The sequence below is a fragment of the Aphelocoma coerulescens genome, assembly GCF_041296385.1.
Source record: "Aphelocoma coerulescens isolate FSJ_1873_10779 chromosome W unlocalized genomic scaffold, UR_Acoe_1.0 ChrW_unloc_scaf_1, whole genome shotgun sequence".
NCBI classification, from domain to species: Eukaryota; Metazoa; Chordata; class Aves; order Passeriformes; family Corvidae; genus Aphelocoma; species Aphelocoma coerulescens.
In genome coordinates, this window is record NW_027184080.1 from 10,779,530 (window position 1) to 10,798,396 (window position 18,867).

Below are 18,867 nucleotides of genomic sequence, written 5' to 3' on the forward strand. Positions count from 1 at the left end.
ATTTTTCTTTTTTTTGGTGAAATACAATTTAAGCATTATGCTTTACCTTAGTGAAATTCCATCTTATTGACATTCATACTTACATGGGAAAAAAAAAAATTGACTTAGCAAGCAAGCTTATTTCATAGGGGAAAGTATTATACCAGCACACATGGCCCAACTTTAAAATACTAAGCGTTTTTAAATTAAAATACTGAAGAAACTGCTTCTTTGCAGTCTGAAGTCACATCACTACATTTTGCTCATGAGAATAAAATTTAAAGTCATGAGTTGCACATAAAGGATTTATTTTAAATGTTTTAAGGATAGAGTTACATCATAATTATAAAAATTACTTACAGAATTAAGTAACAGATTTAAAGTGTTCATACTTCTAAATGCAAAGAAAATAAAAATAATGAAACCAAGCTCTAAAGATGAAGTCACTACCTAATTTTAAAATGTGAACACGAAGACCTTTGAACTATACACATACCAAGAACCATTCAAATTGCACTAATGATATAAAATACAAAATGCACAACATTTTCAAGGAACCAGAAACTGTTTTTTACCATAATTATTTTTCCCTGAAGCAACTGTAATTTATTCTATTTGAAGATAAATCCTCCATTTTAAAGAATTAATTTAAAGAAGATGTATATACCTATTGTAATAAATAGGATTTTCTCCAAAGTATTTCAGTCTTTATGTAGTCCCACTTAATTTAGGGTTTGGCATTCAAAAGAAAAAAAATTCAGTGTTTTACTTATCAATTATGATTTTATCTATTCTTGAACAGAATACATGGTCCCTTCAAATGCTGTATGACACATACAACTGGAAAATTACCTTTTGTTGGAACTATGTTTGCCTCACCAGTGCATTTAATCCTATTAACAACCATTCAAACAGCACAATAAGGAAATTCACAAAAAACTGAACACAAAATAAAAACAGAACAAACCCCAAACCTAAACATTATAACATGCAACTTCAGTTTGTTACATTGAATGTTCTAACCTTCTAAGCATGCAAAAAAGGATGGTCTGCATTTAAGGTGGTTTTTTTCCTTTTAAAAAGTTTTCCATGGCAGCTTGACATCATGCACACACAATATACAACAATACTACAGCAGGTAAATGAGAGGCCAATAACTTTTATACAATGATCCATGGCTTGTGTCATCACAAGACCTATGATAAATTTGGAAAGTAATGTTGAACCCCTAGAACAAGGGACCAACATGTAGTTACTAGGGTAATGCAAGCACTGCATGCAGATCTGAAACATGAGCCTAAAATAAGCCCAAAGCAGATGGCAGGGAGTGGAATTAGTCTCAAGTCTCAAAAAGGTGGTTTAAGCTATTAAAAAAACCAACCACAAAACCAAAAACACCCCTCTACACAAACCTTAAGAAAAAAAAGATGAAAAGAAAAAACCCATGCAACAGACAATGGGGACATCTAAAAACAACCATAAAATTTGACAGTATATACTGTATAGATTATATTCTAATTAGCAAAATATGTGGTGTATTAGAGTGGCTCACATAAAAACCCACAAATGCAAGCCAAATGGTAAAAATGTTCCAGTAGAGCTAAACCTCAAATATTTCAAAACAAACCTTGCTGTTACATCCTTAGATGTAAAGCCCAAAATTCATTGTACTAAGTTATTAGTGTATTTTGTGTGTAATCAATACACTCATTCTTGTGCCACAAATATCAACTTGGGCTCATGGAGCCAGGCTCAGCTTTGAGATTTACATGCAGGACTCTTAAGAGTCAATAGAAAGCACATAACAGATCTGCAGGATGAAAGCTCTGTGTTGCAAATCTGCTCGTTTTGTTCAAAACACAATGAAAATTTACTGACTCAGTTACTTGGTGCTTAAAGACTAGATTGAGAAGTTGTGAACTGAAAGACAATAGCCTGCCTTTGGTTGCCTATGATGAAATAGAGGACATAATGCAATATAGTAGCAAGGGACAAAGAATTAAGATACCATATTTATACAGTATTACCATTTAACAGCATAATGAGGCACAAGCCTTAAGGCTAAAGTATGAAATCAGGCAAAAAAAAAATGGACAGAAAAGGACTTAAGCCACTGAGTCTTTGATATTAAGAATACCCACAATAGAGGTCAGACCTCTGATCTCTGATTAGCAGTATCTCTCCTGCATCCTTCTACTAACATCATAAGGTTGGATATCTATGTATTCCTTCTTTCCATCAATAGGGTTGACTGTATTCACATTCTTCACATACTGTATTTCTGTGAAGCAGTGGTTTGAAGCTTGTAGAGTTCTGCTTCAACATGAAAATTTTGTTGCTGTGCTGATCCTCAGTATGATTATGATGCTTTTAAAAGTTGCTATTCTTAAAAAAACCCAAATACACTAACCTTGATTTACAACTATCTTGCAAGATTAAAACTGAAAGGATTCTGCTGTTGTGGGCTGTTATTTTCATCCACAATCTAATGCAGATGACTGAACCACTGAGGCAGCCTATAGCTCTCATTTGAAAGTACACCACTGGCATGCAAAACTAGTGTTCATAGAATGAAATTCATGTTAATGGCATACCTCAAAGCAAGTACACCACAAAAGGCAACAACAGGTTTAAACCATAGATTTGTCTGGACACTCCTTACATGAAAAATCCAAAAATAGAATACATTGACATGATGCCTTCTTGAACCAAAATGTTTAAAAACAATAGCAAACCCCAACACAAAACAAAACAAAGGAATACAGCAGACTGAGGAGAAGGCAACAAATGCTTCTCCTTCTCTAAAGGCGGTCCTCAGTGTAAAAGGACCCCCTCCCCCATAAACTTGTATTTACCATGTAAAAGATTAACTAATACTAGGTTTCTAAGTCCACACACAAACATCCAGGTTGCTAGGTTCTGATATTAAATGAGACTACTAATTGCCAATGTGTAGTCCAAAGTCTGCTTAAGTAGCATTATATACTGTTAAACTTGTGGCACCAAGCACTTGTATTCTGCTATGAAATGTGTATAACAAAACAGAGCATAACATTTAGGATTAAAGGCAGCTTTGTTGTGGGTATTTTACTGGTTCCTACAACTTGTAAACACAGGCCCTTAACCTGCATTTTCTAATTAACTGGATATACAGATTAAATATATTTTTATAGTTTAAAGCCTTTTCACTGAAAGGTGCATAAGTCAAACACGATATCCTACTGCCCTGTGACTAGTAAAAACGCACAAGTATTTTCATGTACTGCAAGTTCTTAAAAAACTTAATTTGAAACAGAGTAGAAACACAGTAAATTGATGTTACTTGGGTTAGACACTCCTTACTGCTGCACAAACTGTTTAAACCTTTCAGAAAAGTCACCTCTGTCCCAACCCAGAAAACAAGGACTGCCAGTAGCCAAGAAATTAAATTTAATGTTGTAAAAGAAGGCATATGGAAAATAGCAAACTACACTTGCATGTGGCAGTTGAACAGGTGATGCAAGGTTGAAGAAAAAGTTAATCTAAGAAAAAATCTAGATTACAATACTAGATTGACTTCACACAGCTTGAATTTGCAACTCTTCTTTGCTTTTAACTCCCTACCACCCAAATATATTGATTTCCTTCAAGAAAAGGAGCTCTCTTACACAAGATGTGTCATGTTCACATAAATTTGTATTATTCAGAACAAAACAGAGTTGCTGGCAGAGATTGTGGGTTCGCAGGGACATTTAAGCTTTCATTCAACTGAAAAACAGTCAAGTCTGTGTCTACAAATTTTACATTTAATACTTCCACAAATTTGGCAGAAGTTCATGATGACGTCTAGGATGTCTTCACCAAATCATAGACATAAATATGGAAATCATCATCAAACTTGATGAAATAGACAGATGGTTTGGCTTCAACTTGATGAATGACCATGCCAGTCCGTTTTGAGCCATCTTCTTTGGCATATTCCACTTGTTTGCCTACCAGGCTGTCTACAACTTCACCTGGTTCTCGTTCTGCAGGAGGTGAATCATCTGTAATATGAAAATACAATGTACTTTGGTAGACATTTATGGATTTTTTCCCAATATACAAAACTGCAGACTTCTATTTAAGAAACAGTCAAGTTTAAAATGCAAAGTATGTCTAAAACGAGTTGTTTAGACAAATGCCTAACTATTGCGGTGCTTCTAGAGAGTAGTCACAGATTTTATTTTTTTAAGTAATACAGTCTTCACTTTTATGAATTAAAAATTAGCACTTCAATTGGTTAGAAAAGTAAATCTTTTGACATGAAGGTCTACACACCAATTACAAAAAATGTTTGTAGATAATTGAATTTGAGCCCCCAGCAGAACAAGGCACTGAGTATATTTAACAGAAAGGCAGGTATACTAGAACTCACACACTATCCATAATGTCAATGCAAATGTCATTGCAACAAAACCACATCTTCCAAGCTAAGTGTAACCTCTTTAATCAATAATGGTGTTAAAAGGAGTTTTCAGTTTCACACTAGAATGGATACTGTTGAGAAGTTTAATTTTATTATTTGCTTTTCTAGCAAAATCTACCCAGAAGTATCCTTTAAGACACAATTCACATTGTCTGTAAAGGATCCAAATTCAGGGAAGGTAGCTCATAGTTTGGAGTGTCTTAGAGGCAAGTAATCATAGAATATCCTGAGTTGGAAGGGACCCACAATAGATAGGAAAAAAGAACACATTACAAACTTTATTCTTAAATATTAAAAGCATAAGTATTTTTACTTATTTTCCAAGAAAGAAGAAAGCAAAGCAGAATTTAAAAAGTAATTGCAAGGTATTTTGGGGTGCCAAGTCTGAAAGAGCTTGCTTTGGTTTTTTTATGATAGGAAAGTCAGTTTTTCCATTAACATTTGTGGCTCCCTCTCAGGCCACAGATAAGTTTCTTTTTGTTAGGCTGGAAAAAATCTAAAACCATAGGATTACTACAGAGGTTATGCAAATAAGTGCCACTTGTTTACTCAGCCAGTGCTAGATCTGAAGGAAGACAGAAACTCTATGAATTAATTTTAAATAATATTTATGTAGTGCACTGCATAATTACTGTTTGGCTATCAAATTAATGATTTACTTTAAAGCCAAAATTGCCTCTCTGTCAGAGAAGCACTTTTGAGGCACAGGACAGAAATGAGAGTACAATATTATTGACAAACTTTTTTCTTCTTTTTTTATATTAGCTAAAGTCCCTTGAACAACACTAATTCTGCAAAAATATTTATAGGAAAAAAGCCAATAACTTTCACTTTAAAAAATGAAGAAAAAAATATTCCTCCTAACCTATTGAAATTTTTTCCTGTTTATAAGTTTAAATGTGAGAGAAAATGAGTTTTCAAAAGATTAGTGCTTCTTTCCTCCAAGAAACTATTCAAAAGCTTTCCAAACTGAAGATGCTTACCCAAACTAAATTAACCTATTTTGGTTAGCCCCAAAATATTATTTTTATAACGAGTGCTTCAAAAATACAACTCCTTGATTTGTGACACTTCTATAAGAAAATAACAATGGAAGGGTTCTAGTTTGTCTGTGTAAAAAAAAAAATCTAAGAGTAACCTCTTCATAACAGTATGTATATCAGAATAAGAAATTATAACAGAAAAGGATTTTCCAGTATTTATTGCATATTTCACCACCAACTCAAGGAAAATATTTCAGAAATTGTTTAATACAGATGTTTTTTCAGTTGTGCTGTAACCTTTGCCAGTTTTGATGCTTAAAAAGATACTTGTTTGTTAACTCTCTTTTCCATACATAACCCATAAGCTGTACAATAATACAGAGAGATGCCACTTTTCAGAAGAAAAAAGCAACCGGTCTACTTACTGGAATCGGGCATAATGCGAAGGTCACCTTCTTTATAGTCATCTAAGAGTTGGTACATATACAACACAGGATCTTTCTCGTAGGTAATATAAAACCATGTGTTCATAATAGGAGCTCGAGCCAAGACCATCCCCCTCCATTCATCTTTTGAGCCATCCTCTGTCTCAAACATATGTTCCACAGCTTTGCCAATCATTGTGTCTGCCAGGTGGGCATCACTAATTCGAGATGAAGCTGAAATGGTAGCAGTTCATAAGTATGTCCATTCAAAAAGTACAGAAATAAGTCTTTACAAAAAATAATCTTTATCCAGATTCATGAATAAATTAATTTGAAAGTTAGTCAATTCACATAAAAACCAAATAATGTCCATTTCAGAGAGTTGAAGACCAAAGAACAGCATAACTTGAAGAATTATTTTAACATGTTTAAACTCTTTGTTGACATTTTCCATCATTGCATCCCCCCCAATCAAACTATCATAATGCACGGTAAAGGGAGACCAATATAAGCCACAGCAAGGAATAGCATCTGTATTTTAAATATTTGTATTGAAGGGGGGGAGGAGGGAAGGAAGAGAGGCTAAATCACAGAGCAGCTGTATGAAGTTATTAATGAAGGTGTTAGGTTTGGTTACCCCTAACCCTATTCTAGAGACTGCTACTGATTTCTTTGCAGTCAGGAAACCCAAGAATTTATTCCATTCAGAAATAAGTAATTATTAGGGTAAACTTTGAACTTTACAGTTTGGAAACACCTGCAGTTTAACAATTCGGTGCTAATTATAGAAAAACAACAAAGCCTTGTTACTAGTCAAGTTATTTCACTTAGAAAATGCTTTTTTCCCCTCTGCTTGTATTAATACCTAGGAAAGCACATGAAAAAAAAAAACCAACCAAACACATAATTACTGTCAAATAAACACAAGACAGCATAGCCAGGACATTTCTCAGCTGGCTCAGAGTTTAAATTTTAATAGAAATATCGACACTACATGTACATAAGATCATTAGGGATAAGACTCTCAAAAAGAAAACCCACAGAGTTTTCTGCATACCATTTAAAGACAAGAGACAGTGCTAATCTCTCCGCTATCATCAAAACTTTGTGAACTAAAAAAAAATAAAAATTGAACAGAGCATTTATATTATCTGCCATGTACTTAAAAGTAATTTAATAAAGTTTAAATGTTCTGACAACATATGCACATATAGAAAAAACCTCTTACCAACTCTGTCTGGAAGGACTTCAAGTGCTGAAACTCTTTCGTCTTTGTGCAGTTCTAGTCCATACACACAATCAAATCCATCATACTTTATAAGATAGAGGGAGGGATTTACAGGAACTTGATCAAGAACTGTGCCCTTCCATTGTGTTACAGGTCCACTCCCTTCTCTCCAGCCATGCTGTATTCTGCAGCCTACAATGTTTCTTCGTGGCTGAGAAATAGGTTTGCTTGGTCCAACATTGTTTCTATGCTTTCTGTACACAGATACAAACAGAACATTAAACAAGTACATACTCAAAATTCTACTTTGGACAAGAGCTGCATGCTTTAAGAAGGCAATATATTATTATTATATATTAATGTAAGATACATTAATTTCTAAAATACAGCTTAGTGCACCTTATTCAAATTAGGGTATAAAGAATCCTACATTGCCCTGGAAAAAGAAAAAAAAACCACACTGAAAAGTAGTGGAACACTTTCAATATTTTGTATAAGGTTGCTTTCATAATAGTAGTTTCTAAAACTAGTTTTCTTAAGCCAAAAGAACTATTTTAGGCATTGCTACACAGAACATCAAAAGTAAAACTTGCTTGTTGAAACCCTAAATCAGCTCTGAAAGAGCAATGTCACCTAATAGTATATACTTTTGCTACCTTGTTGCTCTCTGCAGAATGGTAAACATAATTCTCTCACCCCAGTAGGAAGAATTCAGTGGAAACATGAGTGGTGGTTGATCAAAATTCTTCAGAGCATTTGTTTTCCCTAACCTGTGTTGTCATCTGAAGGAAATTTCACTTCCCTCTGCACTTACAGATATCTTTAAGTGTTTTTAAAGGCACATGGTAGCAACAACATTTTTCTAGCATTCCTTTTTAGTACAACACAAGAAAAATTATATGCAAAGGTGACAGCAAGAGAAGTGATACTCTTTAAAGAAGATAATAGATTAAACATACTTTTTACCCTTCCTCATTTTTGTAATCTAACTTGCACAGGAAGATTCCTTCTGGCAAATGGCAGTTGCTCTGATAAAGTCATGTAAGCTATTTGACAGTTTCAACCCACTAAAACAGTGTTACACAAGTTTTATTCTATTGAGTTAAATAAACCCAAACAGTAACTTGACATTTGTGAATACAACATACGAAGAAACATGAACATTATGACATTACATTGGTGATAAATGTATATTATCATCTTTATTTTAGCATGTTACAATATGCATATTCATTCCTAAAGTGATATTTAGCGGGTTGCCTGATTAAAATTCTCATGAATGTTAGCTAATTCCAAAATAAATTTCTGGATTAATTACCAGTTATAGTACTCTTCATTTATATGGCAATATACACATCAGAAGCATGCTTAAAAGCAACATCTAAAAAAAGAAAAATCAGTTGCAGAAAACAACGTCCATCCTTAGATTAGTGACAATGACCAAAGAAAAATGTCTCCAGGAACAATGAAAGCTCAAAGAACAGCCCATGTATGATAGAGATCCAAAAGACACAATCTCATCAATGAAGTCACATAATGAGTCTTAAAAACCAATAAAAACAGTATATAAAATTACTAATGCTGAAGATGTAATAATAACTCTATTAAAAACAAGATGTATAATTCCTTCAGCAGCTTGTCCCACCTCAAGACTTTCATTCTCCATGAAAGTCTTAGCAGAGTTTCACAGTATCTTTTGTCAAATTTAACTTCTGTGATGATTTAACCTGATTAAGGAGGTCAGTCTGCATTCACAATTTATCTTGTCAAAATTAGTAGTATTATAGAAATGCTAATCTCTTCCTGTTAAGAGGAACTCCTCTGCAGAGTTGGTTCTAATTTTCCACAGCAACTTGAACATACGTTCAAATACTCATTCTTGCTCAAGTCTTACTTTAAAAAAAATTTATAATAGTCTCTGAAAAGTTTTATTCTGAATAAATGAGATGAAAGATCTGGTTCTTGGGCACAATGAAAATGACTTTATTTTGCATGCAAATAATGTATTTAATTTTAATGAATCGCAATTCCATTTTAAGGCATCCTTACAGAATAAAACCAACTGCTAATGAAGCTAAAAAGTTAGTTGAAAATGGTAAAATAATACTGTTCATGTTTAGCCACACAGTTAATTTCACTTTCTGCTTATAAATCATAACATTTAAATTTGCACAATTAAGTGAAAAGCTTCAGTCACTTAAAAAAATATGATGAAAAAAAGCTACACAAAACAGTTCAATTTGGTCACTGCCTTTTAAAACACCTTGAAGAGAGCAAAAAGCATCATAAATGCAATTACAAATCAAGCAGCAGCTAGGTATACTTGCAGTTCAAGTTTTCCTTTGTTTGAAGGCTGGTACTACTGGACAGCCACTCATTGTCATTTGTATTGCTATTTGTTATAGCAGGAAATATGATTTTCAAACAAATAAATTGCCAAAGAAGAACTATTTTTGCTTGCTACTGAACATGTCATAAGAAAGAAAACAGATTTCTAACTGACTACAAACAACAGAATCATAGAATGATCAGCCTTTAAAGATCATTTAGATCCAATTCTTCTATCCCCTGCTATGGACATCTTTCATTAAATCAGGTTGCTCAAAGCCCCATCCAAACTGACCATGAACACTTTTCAATGATGGGGAATCCACAGCTTCTCTGGGCAACCTATTCAAGTGCCTCACAACCCTCATCATAGGAAATTTCTTCCTGATGTCAAATCTAAACCTACCCTCTTTCAGTTTAAAACCATTGCCCGTAGTCCTGTCAATACAGACCCTGGTAAAAAGTCTCTCTTTGTCTTTTCATATAAGCTCCTTTTATATATTGAAAAGCAGCAATAAGGTCTCCCCAGAGCCTTCTCTTCTCCAGGCTGAACAACCCCAACTCTCTCAGCCTGTCATCATAGGAGAGGTGTTCCAGTCCTCTGATTTTATTTTCATGGCCCTCCTCTGGACCCACTCCAACAGGTCCACATCTTTCTTGTACTGGGGACCTCAGAGCTGGATGCAGTACTCCAGGTGGGGTCTCATTAGAGCAGAATAGAGGGGCAGGCAGAATCACCTCTCTTGACCTGCTGGCCGCACTTTTTTGATTCAGCCCAGGATACAATTGGCTTTCTGGGCCACAAGCACACATTGTCAACTCATATTCAATTTTTCATTCACCAGTACCAAGTCCTTCTCTGCAGGGCTGCTCTCAATCCATTCATCCCCCAGTCTGTATTGATACTGGGGATTGCCCTGACACAGGTGCAGGACCTTGTACTTGGCCTTGTTGAACTTTATGAGGCTCACATGGACTCAGCCTTTCAGGGTCCCTCTGGATGGCATCCCTTCCCACAAGTGAATCAACTGCTCTGTTCAGCTTGGTATCATCCATAAACTTGTTGCAGGTGCACTCAATCCCACTATCATAGAATTGTTTGGGTTGGAAGGGAACCTTGAAGATCATCTAGTTCCAACCCCCTGCCACAGGCAGCGACACCTTCAACTAGACCATGTTGCACATAGCCCCATCCAACCTGGCCTTGAACACCTCCAGGGATGAGGCATCTATTACGGTATCCCGCAGCCGTAGGGAGGAGAGGAGAGATCCAAAAGGCAGGAATTGTGCAGCAAGATTGATCTATTTAATTATTTTACAAACTCTTTTATAGACTTTTTCTTCATAGTCTAATTGGTCAAAGGATCAGCCACCCCTTGGAGTGATTGGCTAAAATCCTAAAACATCCATTTTCAAAATATTTTTCTACTGTACCATAAACAAATCTCTGCAAGGTCGCAGGTGTTCATAGTTTATAGAACTCTGCTACTATCTTCCATGAGAGAGAAAAGTCTCTCACGACACTGAAAAGAAGCAAGCGAAATTCTTGCTAGCTGTATTTTTGTATCCACAGGCATCCACAACTTCTCTGGGCAAACTGTTCCAATTCCTCACCACCCTCACAGTAAAGAATTTTTTCCTAATATCTAATCTAAACCTACTCTCAATTTAACCCAATCCCCCTTGTCCTGTCACTACGTGCTCTTGTAAATAGTCTTGCCCCATCTTACCTGCAAGCTCCCTTCAGGTACTGGAAGGCTGCAATTAGGTCACCCAAAAGCCTTCTCTTCTCCAGGCTGAATAATCCCAATTCTCTCAGCCTTTCCTTGTAGAAGAGGTGCTCCATCCCTCTAATCATCTTTCTGGCCTTGTCTAGACTCGCTCCAACAGGTCTATGTCTTTCCTGTGCTAGGGAGCTCAGAGCTGGATGCAGCACTGCAGGTGGGGTCTCGCGAGAGCAGAGTAGAGGGGCAGAATCACCTCCCTTGACCTGCTGTCCACACTTCTTTTGATGCAGCCCAGGATACAATTGGCTTTCTGGGCTGCCAGTGCATGTGGCCGGCTCATGTCCAGCTTCTCATCCACCAGCACCCCCAAGTCCTTCTCTGCAGGGCTGCTCTCAATCTGTTCATCCCCCAGCCTGTATTGATACTGGGGTTTGCCCTGACCCAGGTGCAGCACCTTGTACTTGGTCATGTTAAACCTCATGAGATTCCCATGGGCCCCCTTCTTGAGCCTGTCTTGGTCCTTCTGGATGGCATCCTGTTCTTCAGGTGTGTTAACAGTACTATTTTGTTGATAATGAACACTACTGGTTCCAGTATGAACCCTTAAGGGACACCGCTCATTACTGGTTTCTACCTGGACATAGAGCTGTTGACTTTGAATGCAGCCATTAGCCAATTCCTTATCCATCTAACAGTCCATCTATCAAACCTGTCTCTCCAATTTAGAGGCAAGAATAAGTCCACAATAGATAACATCAGTTGCTCTTCCCTTGTCCACTGATGCAGTCACCCCATCATAGAAGGCGACTAGATTAGTCAGGCACAACTTGCCCTTGCTGAAGCCATGTTGGCTGTCTCTAATCACCTCCCTGTTTTCCATATGTTTAAACATGTCTTCCAGGCAGATATGTTCCATGATCTTACCGGGCATGGAGGTAAGACTGACTGGTCAGTAGTTCCCAGGGAACTCCTTACTACCCTTTTCAAAAATGGGTGTGCAATAACCATGACCAGTATACTTCCATATAATAGTCAACTTTCTCAAACCTCTTTTTATACCAATAGTATGTTGTTTCTGTGATAAGCACAGGAACACAAGTATGTAAATTTTGAGATGGTATAATAAGAAAATCCAAAATGTTTCCCTTCTGTTTTATTAGAATTATCCTTAAAATTTCACAAAGTTTTGTTCCTAAAGAATGGAATAACATTTCAAAGCCCTAGACATTCAATATTTAAGTTGCCATACATACATAAAACACACAGAGCCAGGAAAAGCAGATAACACCAAGTCCTGAAAACAATTCCTGATGCTTCAGTTATGCACTCGTAAAAGGCCCTTCAATTCCACTAAGTTTCAGATCCTCTTATTTCAAAGAAATTATAGAATCATTTAGGTTGAAAAACCTTCAAGATCACTGAGTCCACCACTAAACCACATCCCTAAGCAACACATCTACACATCTTTTCAATACCTCCAAGGATGCTGACTCCAACACTTCCCTGGGCATCCTGTTCCAATGCTTGAAAACCTTTTCATGAAAGAATTTTTTCCTAATATCCATTTTAAACCTTCCCTGGCTCAACTATTGCTTGTTATTTTGGAGAAAAGACCAACACCCACATAACTACAACCTCTTTTCAGGTAGCTGTAGAGTGCTATAAGGTCCCTCTGAGCCTCCTTTTCTCCAGGCTAAACAATCCCAGTTCCCTCAGGTGCTCCTCATAAGACTTGTGCTCTAGACACTTCCCCAGCATTTTTGCCCTTCCCTGGACACACTCCAACACCTCAATGTGTTTTTTGTAGTGAGGTGCCCAAAACTGAACACAGTGCTCAAAGTGCAGCCTCACCAATGCCAAGTACAAGGGGACAATCACTTCCCTAGTCCTGCTGGCCACACTATTGTTGATATAAGCCAGGATGCCACTGGCCTTCTTGGCCACCTGGGCACACACTGGCTCATGTTCAGCTGGCTGTCAACCAACACTCCCACATCCTTTTTCTGCCAGGCATCTTTTCAGACACCCTTCCCCAAACCTATAGGGTTGCATGGGGTTTGTTGGGATCTAAGTGCAGGACCTGGCACTTGGCCTTGTTGAACCTCAAACAATTGGCCTTGACCCATCGAATCAATCTGTCCAGATCCTGTTGCAAAATGATTAGAGGATCAGAGACATGGATCATTGATAAAGGGAACAAATCAATAACTGTACAAGCAAAAGGCCTGCAAGCAAAAACCTCCATGAGAAAATCCCTGTGTGAGAAACAGGCCTGAGAAACAAAAAGGGAGTTTTGAAGAGATGCAGCTGTGCAGATAAGATGTGCTTACCAGGAGAAGGGAGGGTGAACTCTGAATTCTTTTAATCATAACATAACTAGTAGAAGCTTGCCAATGTAGTCTAATTATGTAGAAGCAGAAATGCGCTTTGATAGGTTTTAAGCGACTTAAGAGTTAACAAGCTGGGATACTATATAAGTGCCTCTGGATTGCTAATAAAGGGAGCTTGCTTTTATCAACCATATTGGCCGGTCTGCAATTTCTCCCCCCGCCGGAGTCCACGGACCTTTTCCAACAAGATCCCACTGTAGAGCCTTTCTACCCTCCAGCAGATCAACACTCTCAGCCAACTTGGTGTCATCTGCAAACTTGGTGAGCATACACTTGATCCCCTTGTCCAGATCATTGATAAAGATATTAAACAGGACTGGTCCCAATACTGAGCCCTGGGGATGATGCCGAATTGATTTTTGCCTTTTTTTCTTTTATATATTTTCTATATTCTTTACACATATATTTGTAGCTCTGTAGACTATCATAGTTTTTGTAGCTAGCATTTTACCTACTCTATTAGACATAAAGACAAAATAAATTCTCCAGCAGCTCCAAGCTGGGGGTCCAAGGTTAGATTCTCTGGGAAGCCAAGGTTGAAACTAGCTCTCCGAGACACATTTTCATAAACTAAGTTTAGTTCCTATCTAAAAGAAGGGGAATTCAAAGAGGGTTGAACCAGGGGAGAATTACCTTACCAGTTATGTCTCTAATTGGGGATTTTTGCCATATATGCTAATTTGCTAAACATATAAAAAATTGTATACACATTATGCTACGTGTGCATCTTCTGCGTTTTCCACCTGGTGAACTGTGCAACTAAGGATCCTTATAAAGGTAACCCCTTTTTATCACCTAACTGTGTCTGGCTCATGATTTTAGGACCAGCAAAAAGGCATCAGGGAACTCCACTAGTGACCAGCCACCAACTGGATTTAATTCCATTCACCACCACTCTTTGGGCCTGGTCATTTAACTGGTTTTCCACTCAGTGAAGAGTTCATCTGTCCAAGTCTTGCAAGCCAGTTTCTCCAGGAGAATGTTGTGGAAAACAGTGTCAAAAACTTTACTGAAGATCAGATAGGAAACATCCACAGCCTTTCCCTTGTCTGCTAAGTGGGTCACCTTGTCATAGGAGATAAGGTCAAATAGGACCTGCCTTTCATAAACCCAAGCTGACTGGATGTGATCAATTGGTTGTCCTGTACATGCTGCATGATGGCACTCGAGATAATCTGTTCCATAACATTCCCCAGCACCAAGGTCAGGCTGACAGTCCTGTAGTTCCCTGGATCCTCCTTCCAGCCCTTCTTGTAGATGGACATTCCATTTGTGAACTTCCAGTCAACTGAGACCTCCCCACTTAACCGGGACTGATGGTAAATGACTGAAAGTGGCTTAATGAGTACTTTCACCAGCTCCCTCAGTACCCTTGGATGGATCCCGTCCTGCTGCATAGACTAGTGCATGTCTAAGAGGTGTAGCAGGTTGCTGACCATTTCCCCTTTGATTATGGGGGCCTCATTCTGCTTCCTGCCTGTCTTCCAGGTCAGTGGGCTGGGTACCCTGAAAACAACTGGTCTTGCTATTAAAGACTGAGGCAAAGAAGACATTCAGTACCTTGGCCTTTTCCTCATCTTTTGTCATTATGTTTCCCTCCACATCCAATAAAGGATGGAGATTCTCCTTAGCCCTCCTTTTGTTGCTAATGTATTTATAGAAACAGTTTTTATTTTCTTTTAAAGCACTAGTCAGATTAAGTTCTAGTTGGGCTTAGGCCCTTCTAATTTTCTCCCTGCACAACCTCTTAACATCCTTGTAGTCCTCCTGAATTGACTGCCCCTTCTTCCAAAGGTCATAAACTCTCAGTTTTTCCCTGAATTCCAGCCAAAGCTCTCTGTTCAGCCAGGCTGGTCTTCTTCCCCGTCAGCTTATCTTTCAGCACACTGGGATGGCCTGAACCCTGAAATTTCCTTCTTGAAGAATGTTCAGCCTTCCTGGACTCCTTTGCCCTTCAGGGCTACCTCTCAAGGGGCTCTTTTCAACCAGGCCCCTAAACAGGCCGAAGTGTGCCCTCCACAAGTCCAATGTGGCAGTTCTGCTGACTCCCCTCCTTACTTCTGCTACAACAAGCAGGAACTTGTCACCATTGTCCCCTATCGCTTAAGTCACCACATTCTGCCAAGCAGAGACAGGATAGGAAATTTTCCATATCATATGTCCTGTCTGCCTGACAGCCCTGCCCCGGGGAAGGTAGGGGGAAATTCCAGTAGTCTCTCTTTCACTCTCCCTGATACTCCTTAACAACCTACTCACCACATCGTAGAGCTCTGTCACTAAGCGAAGGAGTTCCTCTACCTGGGTGCACTCCTCTACCTGAGTGCACCTCCCCCAGTTGTGCTCACTGCTGCTGTCCAGTACTGACATAAGAGTAGGACATGCCCTGCAGCCCGACACCTGGGTAGCAGTGTCTTCCCACCAGAGCTCTGTCTGGAAAGCTGCATCATTCGTCGTGGGTGCAGAGTTTAGTGTGCTCATAGCCTTCTGCCAGCTGGATACCATTGCTCCCTGGTTGAGTTGGCAGAGCTACAATACCTTTTTTGCATGCCCTTCCCTGCAAACTGCCCTGTTGGCTTGCCCTGGTCACTAGCACTCCCTAGGGACTTCTTTCATATGGGGGTAGGGGGGTTGACCACCATTGCTCCTGGCCCCACCCAGGTGTTGTCAGCAGCTGTAGCACAAGCTGTGGACTCCTTGCGCTCTTGTGGCTCCCCCAGGTTCAGGAACCCCCCCTATGCTATGGATCATGCTGGAACCAGAGCTGCTCATCTCGGTGATTAAGTATTTATCTTGAAGACACTAAGCTGATAAGTAAAGTCTTGTTACATGAAAAAGTTTTATTAGCAGAACCAGATCATGGAAAGTTCAAAGAAATTTAGAAAAGAGTACAAATGAAGCAGAGTAGCAATGGTCAGTACAATTTCTATATTTCATGGAACCATGTAGAAAAATTAAAAATAGGGCCTGAATTAGAATTTTGATACTATTACAGACTGTCACTAACAGGGGATCATGTGATCACAGAATTGTTATCAACTATTTTTCCTTAGTATTCAGACTATGAGGCACATTACTAAAGATAGAAGTTGTAAAGTACTTTCTGTACTCCTTTAAAAGCCATCATTCAGTTGTGAAATTAATTTTCTTAGGATTACAGGTATATTGGGCATATGTGGCAAGGTTTTGGTAATGGACACACACACACAGACATGACAACACCTGCAGGAGTAGCCTCTATGAGAAGAAGTCAGAGGCTACCTTGTGCCAGACACAGCTGGTTCCAGCTGGCTTGGCAATGGTCCCACTGACAGCTAAAGTGGAGACAATCAGCAAAGTTTATGGTGCCTTTGTGAAAACATATTTAGCAAAGAGCAAAAAAATCACCACTGGACAGGCAGAGAAGGAGGGGAAGAAAAGGACCTATGCTGGAGCAGTTAGGTATTTCATGAAGGAACTGTGGCCCATGGAGAATCCACAGAGAACCCATGCCAGAGCAGTTTTCCTGACAGGACTGTCTCCCCTAGAAGAGACCATGCTGAAGCAGACTTTCCTGACAGGAACTGACCTGTAGAGAACCTACGCCAGAGCAGGAGGAAATTAAGTACAAGAGGGAAGGAGTGGCAGAGAGCAACCATTATGTATGGACTATAAACTCCCCTCCCTCATTTCCCCTGTACCCTGGGGGTGGTGGTGAGTCTGGAGTGAAGGAATGAATTTAAACATGGTAAAGGAGGAAAGAAAGGTGTTTTAATGTTTGTCTTCCTGTTTCTTACCACCTGAATCTATTTAAATTTGCAATAAATTAATTTTTCACAAGTCAAGCCTGTTTTGCCTGTGATAGTGACTGGTAAGTGTAGCAGGGCATCTCCCCCACCACAAGACCTTATCTGTTGCTTGTTAGCTGGTGAAATAACTCAGGGCATCTCACCCCTCACATGAGCTTCACATGAGCTTTGGTGAAATAACTCAATCAGGACAGCTTGTCTTGTAGTGAGTTATTTCAGCGCCATGGAAGTAAGGCTGACAATAAACATCTTACTGTGGAAACGAGATGTGGAAAGATAAGCTGGAATTTCTGACTGACAGACACTTCACTTTACAAACTATAAAAGCTACACAAAACTTTCACAAAGCAGAAATCTTCTGCACATTCCTTGGAAATGTGTGGGGCTTTCTCCCCAAAGTTGGGACACCTCTTTGTGGTTACTCTCCCAGGAGCTGAGGGAAGGGAATCTGTGTACACTATCGTCATTTCATTGGTAATTTACATTGACTCCTAATCTATACTATTTCTTTGCTAGCTTTAATATAGGTACCTTAATGTTGTGCACTGTTTTATGTAATCTACTAGTAGTTCTTTTTGTTTTATACTGTGTAATAAGTAACTCTGTTTAAGGCCTTTTGTCTGTTACCTCCTGTTTATTCAATAAATAACTCCTTTTATAATAGACCTGATCTGCCATTCTTAGAGCTTGCAGGCCAAAGTGATTTTAGGTGCGAGCCACCTAAATTTAGGCCACTGCCAAAAATCTGAGGCTAAGGCAGGGCTTGTCTGAAGCTCCCATTTGATCTGTAACAGTAAGCAATCTTCCTGTCTTTATCTTGACCCATGAACTTTCTCATTCTATTTTCTCCCCCTGCCTCACTGAGGAAGGTGAGTAAGCAGGTGGGTGGGAGTTTGGCTCATAGTCAAGTATAATCCACCACAAGTTAGTTTAAACTTTGATCAGAAATTCACAAGGGATAAGTACAGTGAGAGTTAAGTGGCAGATAGAACCTCCACCTCAAAGTCCTTGAAGTGCCAACTATGAGAAACCTGTAAGATTTTATCCTTACACTGTGCACTGTTTCCTTATGCACCAAGGGTGGAAAGGATAAGAGCCAAGAGACTACTGACTGATCTGACACAAATAGAGTCAACTTTATATTCAGAAGAACTGCCCTTTTGTAGCTGACCATGGGACCCCCTTCCAAAAGGGTTAATGGTTAACTACCATTTTAGTTAAGAAGAATTTAGAAGACTAATCCACACAGCTCATTTTATCCCTTCCTCAGTTACTGGACTATGTCCTGTTCTATCCTGTTGGATCTTCCGTCCCCTATGAACTTATGAACCAAGTTTAGAATCTCCCCTATGACCTTCAAGTGCCAGTAACTTGTTCCTCTTTTTATTTTAATGAGGAATGTAAAAGTCATCATAACTAAATCAATGACAAAGTATGCATTATTAATTCATGGTCTGCTGTAACGGCTCATAGTAGTATCAGCATACATTTTTAAACAGTGATTCATATCTCACTTGTTTACTATAAACATGTCTACAGTGCTACTTACTGTTCATTTCAAAAATATAAGCAACG

The 18,867-nt window shown here is 38.6% G+C and overlaps 1 protein-coding gene across 10 annotated transcripts in view; it reads right to left on the reverse strand.

Annotated features, from left to right (window-relative positions):
• Positions 1-278: 278 nt before the first annotated feature.
• Positions 279-18,867, reverse strand: part of LOC138102697 (spindlin-Z-like) — a 125,874-nt gene continuing 107,285 nt past the window's right edge. For all 10 annotated transcript variants that reach the window (XM_069000435.1, XM_069000432.1, XM_069000433.1 and 7 more), the window contains 3 exons: positions 7,063-7,316; positions 5,835-6,068; positions 279-4,004 (listed from right to left, as the gene is read on the reverse strand). In XM_069000435.1, the coding sequence (XP_068856536.1) occupies positions 3,805-4,004; positions 5,835-6,068; positions 7,063-7,316 (688 nt within the window). In that variant the 3' untranslated portion in view covers positions 279-3,804. The remainder of the gene's footprint in view (positions 4,005-5,834; positions 6,069-7,062; positions 7,317-18,867) is intronic.